General features: G+C 39.2%; 1 protein-coding gene across 2 annotated transcripts in view; it reads right to left on the reverse strand.

Moving 5' to 3' along the window:
* The window catches only part of LOC140202203 (EGF-containing fibulin-like extracellular matrix protein 1), a 107,622-nt gene extending 97,869 nt beyond the window's left edge, over positions 1-9,753 (reverse strand). Inside the window, exons 1-4 of one of the 2 annotated variants that reach the window (XM_072267067.1) lie at positions 9,487-9,753; positions 8,882-8,969; positions 8,566-8,614; positions 6,653-6,913 (exon numbers count right to left, since the gene is read on the reverse strand). In XM_072267067.1, coding sequence (XP_072123168.1) covers positions 6,653-6,913; positions 8,566-8,614; positions 8,882-8,962 — 391 coding nt within the window. In that variant the 5' untranslated portion in view covers positions 8,963-8,969; positions 9,487-9,753. The remainder of the gene's footprint in view (positions 1-6,652; positions 6,914-8,565; positions 8,615-8,881; positions 8,970-9,486) is intronic. The other variant, XM_072267066.1, reaches the window with a different exon arrangement.
* Between the last annotated feature and the right edge of the window lie 7,769 nt (positions 9,754-17,522).

Below are 17,522 nucleotides of genomic sequence, written 5' to 3' on the forward strand. Positions count from 1 at the left end.
TGGGCTGTCAGTCCTAGCCATCTGTCAGCCACATTTCCGTAATACAGGCCCTTGTAGCAGAGTCCATTCCTGTGAACTGGTTGCAATCCAAACAGTTTTCAACTTGGAATATGGCCACGAACTGAGTTCCTACACAGTAGAAGACTGCAGCTGGCAAATCCACATTGGTGTACTCCCAATTGCTCATTGTTATGTACGGGCTGTACTTCAGTTGGGCTTACACAAGATGGGAGGACCTGGAGCTATAGTATCACAATCACACGTGTAAATCCGTGCCCTGAGCTTATCCGCCTTACTCATCAATTTTCTTCATTGAAATACATGCTGCTTTGCCTATCAGACCCACTGAGCTCCATGTCCTGCCTCTGCCTACTGGACATGCTCATTTCAGACACAAGAGATTCTGCAGCTGCTGGAAATCCAGAGCAACACACACAAAATGCTGGAGGAACTCAGCAGGTCAGGTAGCATTTATAGAAATGAATAAACAGTTAATGTTTTAGGCCAAGACCCTTCATCAGGACTAAAAAGGAAAAGGGAAGATGCAGAATATGAAGGTGGATGGAGGAGAAGGAGGACAAGCTAGAAGGTGATAGGTTAAGCCAGATGGGGGTTGGGAGGTTGGGGAGGGGGTGCAAAATAAGAAGCAGGGAGGTAATAGATGTAACAGGCAAAGGGCTGAAGAAGAAGGAATCTGCTAGGAGAGGAGAGTGGACCATGGAAGAAAGGTAAGAAGGAGGGTTACAAGAGGGAGGATTTGGCAAGTGAGGAGAAGAGGCAAGAGAACAGACTGACGAACTGAAAAAGAGGGAAAACAAATTACCGGAAGTTGGAGAAATTGATGTTCATGCCATGAGTTTGGAGGCTACCTAGACAGAATATGAGGTGTTGCTCCTCCAACCTGAGTGTAGCTTCACCATGGCAGAAGAGGAAGCCATGGTCTGACATGTCTGAATGGAAATGGGGATAGGAATTAAAATGGTTGGTCACCCAGGAAATTTCGCACTTTGCAGATGGAGCAGAGGTACTCGACAAAACAAACACCCATTTTAGCCTCTGCATTTGCTTTAACTTCATCTGCTGCAGTACTACTTTAGGGTCCCACTGCGCACGCCCCCCCCCCCAACACCCACTTGCAAGATTAGTTTAAACCCTCCCAAGAACCTCTAGCAAGTCTCCCCATCAGGGTATTGGTTCCCCTCCATTTCAGGTGCAACCCATTCCTCCAGATCAGCTCACCCCCACCCTTTAAGAGATTCCATTTGCCCAAGAACTTGAATCTCTCCTTTCTGCACCATCTGTTCAGCAACACATTCATTTGCCCATCTTCCTAATCATACCCTCACTGGTGCATGGCACTGTGTTATCCAGAGAATACGACCCGAGAGGTCCTACCTTTTAACATGTCCAACTCTCTAGATTCACTCTGCAGGATCTCGTGCTTTTTTCTGTACATGTTATTAGTACCAATATGTACAATAACCTCTGGCTGCTTGTTCTTCCCCTTGAGGGTGTTTATTTTTTTACTTAAAGATACAGCACAGAACAGGCCCTTCCAGCCCAACAAACCACCTATTTAACCCTTGCATAATCACAGGACAACTTACCATGAACAATTAACCTATTAACCAGTACATCTTTGGACTGTGTGAGGAAACTGGAGCACCAGGAAGAAACCCATGTGGTCACAGGGAGAATGTACAAACTCTTTACGGATGGGGCAGGAATTGAACTCTGAACCCTGACACCCTGAACTGTAGTAGCGCCGGGCTAACTGCTATGCTACTGTGGTGCCCCCCTCCCCCATTTCTTTTTAAACTAAAAATATAATTTATTGCCACAGTCAAGTCACAGAAGTGTTAGAAAAGTTAAGATGGAAGATAATCCCAAGCTTCTTTTAAGGACAATGGAAAACAACCACAATTTTCCATTCATTTATAGTATACATGTTTTGCATTAGACAATATAAAATAATGAGGGCATTCAGTGTAAATGTTCAGAGACACCCTTGACCCTGGCACCCAGGGGACAATGCACCATCCTGGTCTCCTGTCAATATAATATGCTTGTTTCTGATGGTAATGACCACAGGGTAATCCTGCAAACACTGTCTACACCTTCTTCCTTCCTGGTGGTTACCCAACTGCCTGTTACTTGTACCTTCAGAATGACAATCTCAATAAAGTTGCTGTCTATGATACTCTAAGCACCATGGATGCTCCTGTGTGAGTCCAGCTGCAGCTCCAGTTAGTTGCCTAATGTGGTCAGTCAAGAGCTTGTACTAGACAAACTTCCCATAGACATAGTCACCAGAGAATCTGGAAGTTTCCTGGATCTCTCATATTCTGCAGGAGGATCACGAAACTACCCTAACTGCCATCTCTAAATCATCAAGACCACGGAGAAAGTAATTCATCTTACCTTGCCTTGCATTGCTCATCCTCTTTGCCGAAGCTTGTCTTGACAAAACTCCAGTTCTTAAACCTCAAATTCAGCAATTCAGCCACAAAGCAGTCACCTCACAATGGCCACATCAAAAATGTTAAAGAAGCAGATATGGAAAGCAGCCCATTTTGCATTATTCACAGTTTCATTTCTCCACTGACAACATATTACCAATAACCTGAAAGTTTTATGGGTTTTTAATTGATGCTGTGATTTAAAAGTTGTTCTGAATAAAATTGGAAGAAACACCATGTAATTTCATCATCTTTAATCACAAAGGTGGCATGACAGCACTCAAACTTCATTAGGCGTTTGAGGAGATTTGGTACGTCTCTAAGACTAAGACATTTCAAATGACCTGTCTTGGTCCAACCAAGCAGAGCTCACTGCCAAGAAGGCCCACCAGCCCCTTTACCTCCTGAGAAAACTAAAGAAATTTGGCCTGTCCCCTAAAACCCTCACTAATTTTTATAGATGCACCGTAGAAAGCATTCTTCTAGGGTGCATCACAACCTGGTATGGAAGTTGTCCTGTCCAAGACCGAAAGAAGCTGCAGAAGATCGTGAACACGGCGCAGCACATCACACAAACCAATCTCCTGTCCGTGGACTCACTTTACACTGCACGCTGTTGGAGCAGTGCTGCCGGGATAATCAAGGACACGACCCACCCAGCCAACACACTTTTCATCCCTCTTCCCTCCGGGAGAAGGTTCAGGAGCTTGAAGACTTGTACGGCCAGATTTGGGAACAGCTTCTTTACAACTGTGATAAGACTGCTGAACGGATCCTGACCCAAATCTGGGCCGTACCCTCCAAATATCTGGACCTGCCTCTCGGTTTTTTTGCACTATCTTACTTCCCATTTTTCTATTTTCTATTCATGATTTATAATTTAAATTGTTAATATTTACCAATTTTAACTATTTTTAATATTTAATATTTGTAATCCAGGGAGTGTGAAGCGCAGAATCAAATATCGCTGTGATGATTGTACGTTCTAGTACTAATTGTTTGACGACAATAAAGTATAAAGTATGAAGTATAAAGTATAAAGTATTTCTACACAAGTACAGTGGAGAGCATTCTGACTGGTTGCTTCACTGCTGGTACGGAGGCTCCAATATAAAGGATCAAAAGAGGTTGCGGACTCAGCCAGCTCCATCACGGGCACAAGCCCCTCACTATCGAGGGTAGCTTCAAAAGGCGGCACCTCTATGGGGCGGCATCCATCACTGGAGACCCTCACTATTCAGGACATGCCCTCTTCTCATTACTGTCATCAGGGAGGAGGTACAGGAGATTGAAGACCCACACACTGCTTTAGGAATATATCCTTCCCCTCTGCCATCAGATTTCTGAATGGACTACGAACACCACCTCACTATTCCTCTATTACTCTGTTTATTTTTTATAATGATCGTAATTTATATGTGTTGCATTGTACTGCTGCCACAAAAGAACAAATTTCATGATATATGTCAATGTGCCTTCTGTCGTTTTTAAAAAGCTTCCCAATGCACTAACTTCCTACTACCTTTTGCTAAATTATATGTCCTCTCTTTGGATTTTATGCTGTCTTTGACTTCCCTTGACAGTCACAGTAGCCTCATCCTTTCTTTAGAATACTACTTCATCTTTGGGATGTTATCTATCCTGTGCCTTCCAGATTGCCCCCGAAGCTCCAGCCAATGCCCTTCTGCCTTCATCCTCGCTAATTAAGAGGAATAGATAGAGTGGACAGCCAGCGTCTCTTCTCCAGGGCACCACTGCTCAGTACAAGAGGACATGGCTTTAAGGTAAGGGATGGGAAGTTCAAGGGCGATATTAGAGGAAAGTTTTTTACTCAGAGAGTGGTTGGTGCATGGAATGCACTGCCTGAGTCAGTGGTGGAGGCAGATACACTAGTGAAATTTAAGAGACTGCTAGACAGGTATATGGAGGAGTTTAAAGTGGCGGGGGGTGTTATATGGGAGGTAGGATTTAAGGGTTGGCACAACATTGTGGGCCGAAGGGCCTGTACTGTGCTGTACTATTCTATGTCCTATGTTCTATGTTCTATGTCTCCTTCCAATCAACTTTGGCTAACTCCTCTCTTATGCCTCTGTATGTCCCTTTACTCCACTGTAATACTGATGCATCTAACTTTGTCTTCTCCCTCTAAAACTGCAGGGTGAATTCTATCATATTATAATAACTGCCTCCTCCCAAGAGTTCCTTTACCTTAAGCTTCCTAATCAAATCTGTTTCATTATGCAACACCCAAACCAGAATTGCTTTGCTCTTATTGGGCTCAACCACAAGTGCTCTACAAAGGCATCTCATAAGCATTCTACAAATTCCCTCTCTTGGGATCCAACACCAACCTGATCTTCCCTCTCTACCTGCATATGCAAATCCCCATGACTATCATAACATTGCCTTTTCTACCTTCCATTGTAATTTCTATCCCACATCCTGACAACTGTTCTGAGGAATGTGCAGTTTGTTAACTCTACCCACTTTACTCCCAACTATGATCTTCTCTCAGCTGCGACTCAGTGATGCCCACAACGCCATACCACCTATCTCTAGATGTGCTGCAAGATCATCTACCTATTTCCGCATAGTGCATGCACAGACAGCAGGACAGTCTGTGGCAAAAAGATAGAGAGGAGGGAGGCTTGTCTTTAAAAATAAACTTATGTGAATCAATTGCTTTGTACACAAATAAGCAGTTTTTCATTGTTTTGCTGCTGAATAGGATAGGTTCACCGAAGTGTAAATCCATGTGCAAGTTGGTGACAGACTCCTCAATGCAATTGCACACTTGTTTACTGTAGACTTACATAATATTTGAGCATTTAATTAAGGAAACCTTTGAACCTTTTCTTTCTGCAGTCAGCTGTATTGAAATGTTTATTTAATTCAGTGCAGCAGAGTTCATGTCTGACTTTGCCTGAACTAGTCAATTAGATTCTAATAGTTACTTATTTAAAAAATCTCACTATATTTTTCTTGATTCCATTCAGCCAATGGACCAACTGTGGCCCAAAAAGTATGTGACTTGCTTGTAAGCCTTGCCTTGTAAGCCTTGTTAAGCACGTCCTGTCCGTCAATTCAAACCAATGTCACGTCATTTAGTCTCAGAACAATTAATAGGTATTTCATATGGATATGTTGCATTTTTTTCTTCATTCATACAATACCAGTTTGTTAATCATCCTGAATAGCTCTGGAAAAGGTGATAACAGCCATATTGTTGAACAATCGTAGACCTTGTGATGAAGCTACTCCAACAATGCAATTAGGTGGAGTGCACGAATAGTTAAATGCAAAGATCATAGGATTAGCACTATAGTTCCATGTCAAGAAGGCATGTGACTTGGAGGAGAACTTTTTGGGGATTTCCTGTTGTCTTTCTTCTGGAGTTCATAAGTTGTGGAAACACCATGGCATGGCACTGAACAATGTATTTTGCAGGTGCTTGGGTAGAAGAAGTTAGATAGAATTATTGTTTACACAAGAATGTGGATCCCCATTAAGTGGGCTGCTTTAGAAGCCCCTTGTTTAAATGGGCTTCTGAAGTATTGCTACAACAGTACTCATCAAAGCAAATCACTACGATGAATTCATCATTTATGCCCTAAAGATGGTGAAGAAGCATTGTGGAGTCAGAAGCAGAGACAGTTGCCACTCTGGCTTTTGATTTGCTCTTGTAGTCATAGCAATTAAGCTTCTGGTCATTGGAAACCTCTCAAGATGGTACTTGTCACTATCCTGTATAGAAGAACAATCGACTGTATAAAATGCACAAAGCATCTGTACTATTAGAAATCTTAGAAACATTTACAAGGAAAAGGTCAGTGATATTGCCTAACCTCCCTACTTGAATTTTGCATCCTGCCGGATTCTCACAGATCACCAAGTGCTCCTGAACTCTGTAATTGCCAAGAATATGAAGTAAAATGAGTTTCCTAAATCAGTGAAAAGCAGAATGTGAAAGATAACAAAAGCAATAATACTTTCTGTGGAAATATGAAATAAATTTAAATGATTATATTATAACATTTCCCACTGAACTCATTGCATTGGAATAATAATCAAATACTCAATAAATGTAATATTGTATATTTGTTTATATTAAATAATAATTACGTTAAATAACCAGCACCATTCTTTTTCAAACAGCATCCAATTGCAATCAAATGTCTACAATGCTGTCTTACCTTTACACTGGTTTTGATCATTAAGTGCAAAGCCATGTGCACATCTCCACGGCCGGAACTGAGGTAGATTTGGATAGACCCGTTGAGTTGGAACAGGGACACGAGCAGGAGCAAGAGTGGTTGTGGGTACATTCCTACTTTCAACACTAGTATTTGTGATAATAATAGCTGATCTAGGCAGACACAAGTATCCTCCATAATGGTTTATACATTTCATTTCTCCTTTACATGCACCTGGAATAGTCTCACATTCATCAATATCTGAAAAACAATAAAACAAAAAAAAAACACTTAAAAAGTGAAAGACTGTTTTCTAAAAAAAGGGTCAGATATTACTGCACAGAATCACAGAAAAGTTAATGGTGCACAAGAAGAAATCTGATCAGCCCCATTACCCCCTGTCCAACGGTGGGAGTGTGCATCTTCGGCTTAGATAAGTTTTTAAAAAATGCATGTCCATAATGTTGACGGAAATTTGAATTAGCATACCTAGGAAAGAAGAGGCTTAGTTATGATGTGTATAATGCAATATTTATGTGATTTCCACATGTACATTTTGCATATATCTCATGTCACTCTTGGGACATTCATGCAGAACTTGGTCTTTTCAAGACCTGCGAGTCCTGCTTCAGAGTAAGTTACTTGACCAGATTCCAGCAAGCAGTCTTAGGCTTCATAAAGCTCTAATATAAAAACTTACTCTTTGCAGTACCATTCCCTTCATGCAATTCCTCTTTAGATTTTGACCTCCATATCCAACTGCAAGCCTACAGTCTTCAGCAGATGATCAAGACTCCAAATTATGCCCAACAACTTTCAAGGTCCCAATCTCCATAATTTACCACCTCTCTCTCCCTCTCTATCACTTTCATGGCTCTCCCAGATATTCTTGATCTGGACCTTTGACCTACCTGCTTTCCTCTGTAGTGGAGTAAGTGCAGGGTAGGTAATTATATGAGCCTCTTCAACTGTACATAGCACCTTGGGTTATGCAGAACAAAATTTTAATGTGGTAGACCTCCAGAAAACATAAATGAAATTTATGAAATGAAATGAAATTTTAGACTCATTGATAGCCAGTTACTGGGTGAAAGACCTGAAGGATTGTTGAGGATTCCTCCTACCAATCCCACAATCTTTTTGATCCACTCCCATTAGGAAGGAGGTACAGGAGCATCAGGACTAGGATTGCCAGACTAGGTATCTCAGGCTATGAGACTAATGAATACCCTGCCACTTCTGACGGCTCAGCAAGCTGTTTACCTGTGCTGAAAACCACATGCACTTTGAATTATATTTTATTAACTTATTTGTGGTAATATTTTGTTTTATGTTCTGTGGGTGATGATTGTTTTGTGGGTGCACCGTGGTCTGAAGGAACATTGTTTCCTTTGGTTGTATATACATGCAGTCAGATGACAATAAACCTAAACTTGATGGAACAGTCCCCGTAACCAAGGAGACTAAAGGATGAAGAAATAAGCAGTGGAAGGACCAAGGAAGTGGGGTACTTCAACTTCAAAACAGGGAAGCAAGACAAATAGCCAAGAAGAAAGACAGATCTTGTTTTGGTTTCAAGATGCTGATCAAAATACACATCAGCAATGTTAAGTTTTATTCAGGTTTTTTTTGAAAAACTGTCATTTATTTTCTTAAGTATTAAAATGTGCATTGAATGATAATGTTAAATATGTTTCCAATACCTTTGTTAAATTTCTGCAGATACAATTATTGACTTCTAGAATTCAATAATATTTATTACTGGTCATTCATAAATATTGTCAAATACTTCATCATCATTAGTTCTGATGTCATTACTATATGATATGAAAATTACAGAAAAATGGAAAAGGAAAACAAAGTGAAATGGAGATAAACTTGAAATCCCAGTTTTTCTTATTTTACTATCTTACCTCTGCACTGTTGTTTTTCAGGATCCCATTGATAACCATCTGTACACTGCTGTAGGCAAAAAGAGTTTCAAAGTTCAGCACACATTTGCATTAATTGGTTAATAATAATTGTTTGCAACATACCAAAAAAACTTAAATCAAGAGAACTGTCATTTACTAAGTCAGCAATGTTTTCAGAAAGGATCAACGATCAAGTGCGTTAAAAGTGTAAGTTTATTGAATTATAAATGACTACAAATGTGTCCTCCTCAGTAGTTGATTTAATTATAATAAATCTTATATGGTCCTTAACGTTCAGTTCTTCAAGATATCTTACCGTATATGTGATGGTTTCACCAGTTTCTTGTGAGGATGTACTGTGCAAAATAAATGTGACCAGCAAACACCAATGCAGCATCTTGTATCTAAATAACAACAATAATTTATAATCACTAACAAAATACAAGTTCTGCAATGTTTTTATATTGAGTCTACATTTATCACTTGAGAATGCATGATAAACATAAAGGACTTTTTAACACATATTTTGGAATGAGTTCAAGTTTAATCTAACAACATTTGTACAAGTCTTGACAAGCAGCAAAGAACAGTAAGGAAAAGCAAATATTCATGGTTTTCCAAATTCATATCAGATTATTAATGATTCAAAAATATTCACTCATTCAGTGATTTCAAAATTCCTTCTATGTTTAACCACTTGATTTTCACATATGATAATTATCTTTTTTCATTTCCATACATATATTTGTGAATATCCATGACCATATTTTAGGTACATTCAGAAAGAGATTACCAGATAGTTAAAATGAAAATAAACACCCATAAAAGTAAAACGCTGATGCACATGGAATTACAACCAGAATCTAAATTATATTTGTCTTATTCATTTATTTAAACGTTATAGAAATATATTTGTATTACCTTTAATGACAGCGGACTTCACAGCTCTTTAAAATTCTCTGTTCGAGTTTAGCTGTTTTTTTAAATCAGTTGCTGGGGAGAGCAGTGCTGAGTGCTGTATGTGACTTGCAGTGGTTTATGAGGAAGATCTTGTGCGACAGTGGTGTTGCTCCCTCTGCAGGTTCACAGGCTAACCACAATACCCAAACTGATAACAGAAGAGCGAACTGCAAACCCTTCAGGAGCAGTTAACGAGAGTGTTGCTGCAACTGTAGTCGTCAGGTGATCCCGCTGCTCGCTGCCTATATAGGGAAGGCAGGCGGGACCAGCAATCAGTGCTCAGTCATCCCACAATCAAATGGGGTTGTAAACTAACAGTGGCATACTTGTGGGTTGCTTTGGAATAAAGCTACTGCCTGTAAAATTAAATGCTTCTCCAAATATAAGCCATAGACTTCGTCATCGGCAGTTGATATAGAATATAACCAACAAAATCAATTTTCACCGTGTGTGGTATTTTCCATTGACTCAAGCCCCTACACTTGACAAGTCTTAAAAGTTGTTGACATAAATAATTTTCTTGGAATTAGACGAGAATGAACTGAAAATGATACTACAATGTATCTGAGTGGGCAAATTATCGGAAGCTTGTTAAAAAGCTCAAGCCCGCATTTGCAGTTGTGAAACGGCCTCTGTTTGCACTGCTCCTTGACTCTAAGAGCCAAGAAAAACACACAACTCCAGCCCAGCATGTGGGTGATTTACTACGACAACCTTTGGCTGGCGCGACCGAGAGGTTCATCCAAGCAATGAATAATAAAACACAAATAAACGCGGTGAGCTCGGGCCACCTCCAGTTCGAAGACTTTCTGACAAGCGGCACGAGCTCCTAGGTCAGCGTTCTTTTCTGCAATGATGAATGAGCAGTTTTTTTCTGAAGAGGAGGGAAATATAGATATTGAAATTAATAAACCGCGAGAAAGTCATGGGTCTCTTCGCAGCACTGTTATATCTTCTCTCAATTGTCTCCCAAAGAAAGGCAACTTTCAGCAGTGCCAGAATTATAGAACCATAACTCTTATCAGCCATGCAGGCAAAGTGATGTTGAAAGTCACCTTGAACAGAGTGAAACTACAGGTAGAAGAAATAATTGCTGAAGAACAGGCTGGATTCAGAAGTGGAAGAAGTACAACAAAACAGATATTCAACATAAGAGTACTGTGCAAGGAATACAACCAACATCAACAGGACATCTTCCACTTGTTCATCCATTTCATGAAGGCATTTGATAGGGTGTGGCATGATGCGCTCTGGGCCACAGTGAAGAGATACAGCCTGGGCCAGAAGCTGATCCAGACCATCAGTTAGCTCCACACCAAAGCTCACAGTGTGGTACTTGTTCAAGGCACAGTTGGAGAGTGGTTCCACCCATCAGTTGGAGTCAGATAAGGCTGCCTCCTTTCACCCACACTGTTCAACATTTCCCTTGAGCAAATAATAACAGATGCCCTGGAAGACCATATCGGCACAGTCAGCATCGGAGGACAGATCATAACCAAGCTCAGGTTCGCCGACGACGCTGATGAGCTGGCAGGAAGTGAGGATGAACTGGCCTGCCTTGTGAACTGTCTGGACGATACATCTACCAGATATCGCATGGAGACCAGTGCAGAGAAAGCCAAGCTGATGAGAAACAGTGAGGAGGCAATCACAATGAAAACCATTGTCAGTGGACAAGAACTGGAGACTGTTAAATGCTTCAAGTGTCTTCGCACCATCATCAACCGAGAAGGATCAAAACCTGAAGTCCTTGCAAGGACAGCCCGAACAACAGCAATGCTGGTTAAATTAAAACCAATCTGGAGAGACAATAACATCACTCTCAGATCCAAGTTGGAACTCCTGCATGCACTTTTGCTCTCCATCTTCTTGTACATATGCAAATCATGGACTTTGACAACAGGACTGCAAAAGAAGATCCAGGCAGTAGAAATGAGATGCTTCAGAAGGTTCCTCAGCATCTCCTACACAGACCATGTCTCAAATGAAGAAGTACAAAGAACCATCACCCAGCACATGAGACACTGTGAAGATCTACTGTCCACAGTAAAGAAAAGGAAACTGAGATGGTATGGCCACATTACAAGATCAAGTGGACTTTCAAAGACCATTCTTCAGGGGACGGTGCAGGGGAAAAGAAAAAGGCGCAGACAAAGGAAGAAAAGGACAGACGACATTGCAGAGTGGACCGAAGAGAGTTTTGCTGCAACCCAGGCACTCGCCCACAACCATGAATGATGGAGGCAACTGGTGCAGCACTCATGTATACAGTGTCCCTGCCTCCCAGGCTGGTTGTGGGATCTGTAACTGTAATTATTTGATAGCATTATATGTGTGTCTCTGGTGAAGATATCTCACCTACATTTAGTTCAATGCACATGCAACCTGCGACATGCATGTCCTTTGCAGGTAAATCTCCACCATTGAGCACATTTTCAAGAAGCGCTGTGGCAGGAAAGCAGCATTCATCATCAAGGACACCCACCACCATCCAGGCCATGTTCTCTTCTCGCTGCTGCCATCAAGAGTCTTATGTCCCACACCACCAGGTTCAGGAGCTGTTATTACTGCTCAACCAATAGGATCTTCACTCACTCCAAAACTGAACTGATTCCAGAATCTATGGACTCACATTTAAGGACTCACAACTCATATTCTTGATATTTATTGCTTATTTGTTTATTTATTCGTATTTTTTCTTTTTTGTATTTGCACAGTCTGTTGTCTTTTGCACATTGGATTGTTTGTCTGTCTTTGTTGTGTGTGGTATTTCATTGATTCAATTGCATTTCTTTGTATTTAATGTGAGTGCCTGCAAAAAAAAGTAAATCTCAGAGTAGTATATGGTGATAATAAACTTACTTTGAACTTTGAACCTTTGCAGTTTTTTGGCGCTTAAAAGTTGGCAATGAATAATATACAAATAAACAACAACAAATCACAGGTAGATCGGGTTGTAAAGAAAGCTTTCGGCATATTGGCCTTCACAGTTCAAAGTATTCAGTACTGGAGTTGGGATGTTCTATTGAAGTTGTATAAGTCATTGGTGAGGTCTAATTTGAAGTATTATGTGCAGTTCTGTCACCTACCCATGGGAAAGGTATCGATAAGATTGAAAGAGTGGAGAGAAAATTTACCAGTTCTTGAGGACCTGAGTTATAGGGAAAGGTTGAACAGGTTTGGACTTTATTACCTGGAGTGTAGAAGAATGAGAGGAGATTTGATTGAGGTATACAAAATTATGAGGGGTATAGATTGGGTAAATGCAAGTGGGCTTTCTTCACTGAGGTTGAGTAAAACGAGATCTAGAGGTCATGTGTTAAGGGTGAAAGATCGAATGTTTAAGAGGAACATGAAGGAGAACTTCACTCAGAGGGTGGTGAGAGTGTAGTACGAGCTGCCAGCACAAGTGGTGGGTTTGGGTTTGATTTAAATATTTAAGAGAAATTTGGATATGTACATGGATAAGAAGGATATGGAGGGCTAAAGTCTTGGTACAATTTGATGGGACTAGACAGGTGAATAACTCGGCATGGACTAGACGGGCCTATTTCTGTGCTGTAGTGTTCTATGACTCTAAATGCGGTGAGCTTAGGCCATTTCCAGCTTGAAGGCTCTCTGATAAGCAGTATGAACTCTTCAGTATTTCCAGTGGTTTACCTTTAACAGATGTAGTTTGCAAATACTTTCGAGGTAGAATAAGGAGGAAAATACCTAATTGTACTTTGTCAAAGTATGGAAATATTTAGAAAGATAGACAGTGTAAGTATGGGAAATGGATAGAGGCCTTGAAAACTGACAACTAAATGTAATTCATCGAGTGAAGAAACATTTTACAGAGAATACATGTTGCATACGAATACAAGGTGATGCCAAGTCTAACAACTCTTAAAATGTTTATGTGCTTTTTTTTATGTAAGTTGGTTCTAATACAATTTCAAAATGAGCACATAGACTCCCATCTAGTGGCCACTCAGAAATAAATGATTTTGCTGCTGTGTTCAAGGTAATTTCATATTCATACTACTGGCCCATCAGTCATATCTGAGCATTACAAACTTAAAAAGTTAACTTAGCTGTAGGAAAATATTACAAGTGTGGAGTAATTAGAGGCAAGAAAAATTATAGAAAGTGTAAAATTAATCATGAGCAAATAGAAAGTAAAACGGCATTTTTAAACTTTGATAAATAGATTAAATGGAAGGAAAACTAAAAAGACAAAACTAAAATATACGAATGCTTCGGAAATGAGGGAAGAGGGAATATTTAGGCCTACTGATCTCATATAAATTGAAAACTGGAATGGGCCCTAATGTAAGTGATATTTATGCTGTAAAGGGATGTTAATACTGTCTAAAAATTTTCTAGGGCAATAGAATTTGACCTGGTAACCATTCCCAATTTTATTATATTTTAAAAATAAAGTTTCCCAGAACTACTGACACTTATTATTCTACTCAGATTTGTTTTTATATAATTGGAGTTCATCTTTTGCTTCCTTTTCATACAACATGTTGAGAACTTTTCCATGCAATAGTGCTGGAAAAAATATTTGCGTCTATGTACTGTTTCAATTCTGAATATTTAAGTAATCCTCCCATTTTTATTCTTGTTATCAGAAAGAAAACTGATCTCTACAGCTGGACTGCCCTGCATCAAAGAGTTATCATCAAGGGTAATTATCTTTTTTATTTCTCACCATACTTGCTATATTTCATGAATCATTTTCAAATACCTTTGACCAATATTTACAGTTTTTTTTCCATTCTGGCTTTCCCTTAATTACTTTTTTGGCAAAATCTTAATTTTTTAAATGCATATAATTTGTTTTTCTCATTGCATTTTCATTCACGCCTTTATTCTAAACATCAGGCCACTGGCCAGTGAATGCTTTCTATAAAAGCAATTGGTCAGCATTCTTTACTGCCGTGTGCAATGCCTTGAAAACAAAACATAATTTCTATTTTCAAGTGAAACTTTGCAATTAATTGAAGAAGTTAAATATTGACACTAGGTTTATTAAAACTAAGTAGATGCTATAATGAAGGAGTTAATGTGTGAGAGTGATGAACACTAATACAATTGCACAGAAATGGATTTTGAAATATCTTCAATTTTCTTAGAACTAGTTGGCCTAAAATATGAATATAAAATAAAAACATTAAAACCTTAAATTGGCAGCAGCTTTGGAAAAGTTTTCTTCAGGTTATTAACATAAGGCTGAGTGTTCCAAATGGATTGAGTCAGTTTCCTTGCAGCTAATATATTTCATGTTCGTTAACTTTTGACTTTAGATTTTATTGCACTAAATGTTATGTATTTGCTCAATATGGAAATAGAAGAAAATATCAAAATGTAAGAGTTCTCAATAAGTTCTCTTGGAGAAGGCCACCGTGCTTCCTTCATCAGTCAGGGATCGAGCAGAGGAGTTTCGACAGTAGGTTTCAGCTGTATCAGTTGTTGATGAGGTCACACTTTGAGTACTATGTACAATTTTTGTCACCCCATTATGGGACAGATGTGGTTAAACTGGCGAGCAAGCAGAAAAGAGTTATGAGGATGCTTCCGGCACTCGAGGGCCTGAGTTATGGGAGAGGTTGGCTGGGCTAGGCCTTTTTTCCTTCGACATAGAAGAAATGGGGGGTGACTTTACAGGAAATTTTTAAAATTAGGAGAGGAATAGATATGGTGGATGGTCTTTTCTTGAGGAGAGGGGAGTCCAAAACTAGGGGCATAAGTTGAAGGGAAGGGGAGTGTGATTTAAAAGGGACCTGAGGGGCAACTTTTTGCACACAGAGGGTGGTGAATATATGGAATAAGCTGCCAAAGAAAGTGGCTGGACAGGTACTATAGTATCATTTAAGAAGCACTTGGATAGGTACAAAGCTTCGAGAGATATGGACTGAATACAAGAAATTGGGACCAGCTGGAAGGACACCATGTTCATCATGGACTGACTGAGCTAAAGAGTTTGTATTGCACAATGGCTACTCGAGTAAAGTAACTATTGCATTATTGGAGAGGCAGAGCATACAGGAAAATGGATTCTTATTTCAACACTTAAGTAGGAAACTCTCAGTCCTACTATAAACTTCACAGGCCAGGTTTGATGTTGAGAATATGGGTAATCCATGTTGTCTTGAGAAATATTTCCAAATGGTTCTCATTTTGCTTCAAATGAACCACAGTAATGGGCAAAGGATTTTGTTTGGTAGAAACAGTGATAATAAACCTGATTCTGATAAATGAGGGTGGATATAGCTGGAATCGTGGCCAAAATGAAGGGAGCCGATGAAGATGCCAATGTTCATGTCCAGATGACAAGAATTTTTCTTTTGATATGAATTACTGACTTCTCAGTTGGTAGTCTAAAGTAAATATTGATTTATATTGAGAGCCACAGCATATAGGGCAGCTGAATATTTTTCACTTTTCCAAATTTTAGCTGAGCTAGGGACCAGAATTTTACAACTACCTCAATTCCACTAAAAAAACTTTACAGGAACATAAACATTCTCTCCTTTTTTTAATGAATTTCAGAAAAGGGTCAGGTACACTTTTAGCCTTATAAGAGGTACTCACGGCTTCGCAGACTGTCACACATGCCACCAAATTGCCCAAATTGCGTACCTAGTTTGTTGGAAACTGCTTTCAAATATTTGCTGTGGCGGATTTTCATTGCAGGCATGTCTATTGGCAAAAGCTTTAAACAGTTCTGCTGCTGAAATGCTTCCACTAGAGGGAGAGAGAAATTATCTCAGGGCAATAGAAAAAATGTCAATATAATGGAAACATCATGGAGAGTTTTACATGACCACTTGTAGAAGAAGTGTGTTATCCTTGATTCAAAGCAGTAATAACCTTGGAATGAAGAGCTGGTGCTCTTGTGGCAATACGGATGGCATCTGTGCAGGATTTTAAAAAGTTCCACTTATGGTGTTGTGCAGTCCCACAAAACTGTCTAACAAAGAAATTGGTCAGTTATGCACAACATGACGACTTAATAATTTGCCTATCTTCATTGAAAATAAATTCAATGTTATTGTTGTCTTTACAAAGATGGTTTTTAGTGCTGATTTGCTAGTTGTGGCACTGCTGGATTGCAGACTAGGCTTTCTGTGTCCAAAGAATATTCTTAGGACCTTAAGAGTTCATCAGTTACTTTTGAAATTTTATATTCTGAGACAAATAAAACAGCCAGTTTGCACAGAGCTAAGTCTCAGGAAAAGGAATGAAATAAGCCCAGCTAGATGAATTTTTCTGAGGGATAAATGTCAGCCTTTGCACCAGAAGAGAATTAAAACCAAAAACTAGGGAATGATGGAATTAACAATGCAAAGAAATAAAATAAATCCAACATTTTCTATCTTACACCAGAATAAATATACTGTTTTGAAATAATGACATGAGATCTGTTATGTTCACTGGGAATTGAATTTGTAATACAGCCCAACTTGGCTGAGTCGACCAAAGTGCCTACCTAAGCTCATCGCATTGGCCCATATCCTTTGAAACTTTTCCTTTTGATATATTTTTAAATATGTTACCACCAATCCCCAAACCAACTAAAAAATAAGGCTCAGTGATCATTTTAATGTGATAGTTATAGGATTGTTTAGAACCAGTATGATTAAGCATTAAGTTACACTGGCATGTACTGTAAATACCATGTTTTAAAATACGTCAATGTACAAGTCCAAAAATATTGTTTTTCCACAGGTCTTAATAGAAAAAAAATACGATTGAAACATTTCTTAATTAGATCATGCACTACATTTTGTTTTGGCAAACAACAACTTCTGGGAGTAATTAATGTGACAAAATTACTGAAAAAATAAATTAAATGAAAGATAAACCTATTTCTACACATCAATAAAATATTCTGGTTTGTAGAAGTTTAAGTTCAAAGAAACTTGTACACGATTGAAGGCATCAACTGTTGACATTACAAAGCACTTTTCATTATATGCTGTGTAATACTGACACAAAAACACAAT

The sequence above is a fragment of the Mobula birostris genome, chromosome 8 (assembly GCF_030028105.1).
Source record: "Mobula birostris isolate sMobBir1 chromosome 8, sMobBir1.hap1, whole genome shotgun sequence".
Lineage (NCBI taxonomy): Eukaryota > Metazoa > Chordata > Chondrichthyes > Myliobatiformes > Myliobatidae > Mobula > Mobula birostris.